This window comes from Drosophila miranda, chromosome 3 (assembly GCF_003369915.1).
Source record: "Drosophila miranda strain MSH22 chromosome 3, D.miranda_PacBio2.1, whole genome shotgun sequence".
Lineage (NCBI taxonomy): Eukaryota > Metazoa > Arthropoda > Insecta > Diptera > Drosophilidae > Drosophila > Drosophila miranda.
This window is the reverse complement of record NC_046676.1, coordinates 13,161,585-13,162,502: the sequence shown is the minus strand read 5'-3', so window position 1 is coordinate 13,162,502 and position 918 is coordinate 13,161,585. Positions and strand designations below refer to the sequence as shown.

General features: G+C 37.0%; 1 protein-coding gene across 1 annotated transcript; it reads left to right on the top strand.

The window, feature by feature from the left end:
• Positions 1 to 302: 302 nt before the first annotated feature.
• Positions 303 to 852, top strand: LOC108158603 (protein CTLA-2-alpha). The gene is made up of 2 exons (XM_017291065.2): positions 303 to 447; positions 512 to 852. Exons 1-2 carry the CDS (start codon positions 409 to 411, stop codon positions 710 to 712), a joined length of 240 nt encoding a protein of 79 aa, XP_017146554.1. The 5' UTR covers positions 303 to 408; the 3' UTR covers positions 713 to 852.
• The last annotated feature ends 66 nt before the right edge of the window (positions 853 to 918 follow it).

Below are 918 nucleotides of genomic sequence, written 5' to 3'. Positions count from 1 at the left end.
TAAAAGGAAACTTAAAGAAAAAAGCAAGAAAACGCTGGACAGCTGTTTCTTAAAATTCGTTTAGATCTTAAGCAAATGCATATAATTATATTTAAAATCGTATTATACAAAAAGTACAACACACACACGACACACGAACAGAATAAATAAACACTTGGAAATTGTACAAAATTCGAAAATCACTTGGATATCGTACAAATTTTTTGTAAACTTCTACTGCCCTCCTTTTCGTTGCTGTAAAAAGTGCATTAAGTCGAGAGCGTACTGTTCCATACGGTTTTCAACTAGGTGGCACCTCTGACCGAATAATCTTTCTTTGTTTGGTTCGACGATTTCTGACTCGGAGAAAAACAAACCCTCAGTATCGAAATAAGAATTTAGTCAATCAGAAATATAAAGGGCGTCAACATGTCTCTTGTCGCAGATGAAGAGTGGGCCGAATACAAAGTAAAGTACATTCTTTAGTTACAACGCAGTATACGCAATACGTCATTCTCGTCCATTGATTCAGGCGAAATTCAACAAGAGCTACGAGGCTGCGGAGGATCTTTTGCGACGGGATCTGTACGAGAAGGCCAAGGCGAAAGTGGTCGAGCATAATCGAAAATATGATAGCGGTGAAGTAACTTGGAAAATGGCAATCAATCATTTGTCGGACGATACCGAAGAAGAATTTGCCAAGCGTTGCGGCAAGAGGACACCTCCAAAGTAAAGTATGAATTCCATGAATCTCAATGAAAGTGCATTTTACAATGGCTGCAAACGGAATATTCTCTATTTTTATAAATATTTGTATCTGTATGTTTTTACCCAACAAACAATAAATTAATCAATAAATCAGCTGTTCCACAAGTGAAAGATCTGGTCCCACATTGAAGGTAAACAGTTCATTGAATTAAGTTCATTGAACTACAGTGG

What these genes read in the sequence shown, in the direction of transcription:
- LOC108158603 (XM_017291065.2), top strand. Translation starts at nt 409, where the DNA reads ATGTCTCTTGTCGCAGATGAAGAGTGGGCCGAATACAAA. An exon ending in AAGAGTGGGCCGAATACAAA is followed by an intron (nt 448 to 511) that starts GTAAAGTACATT and finishes CCATTGATTCAG; the next exon opens with GCGAAATTCAACAAGAGCTA.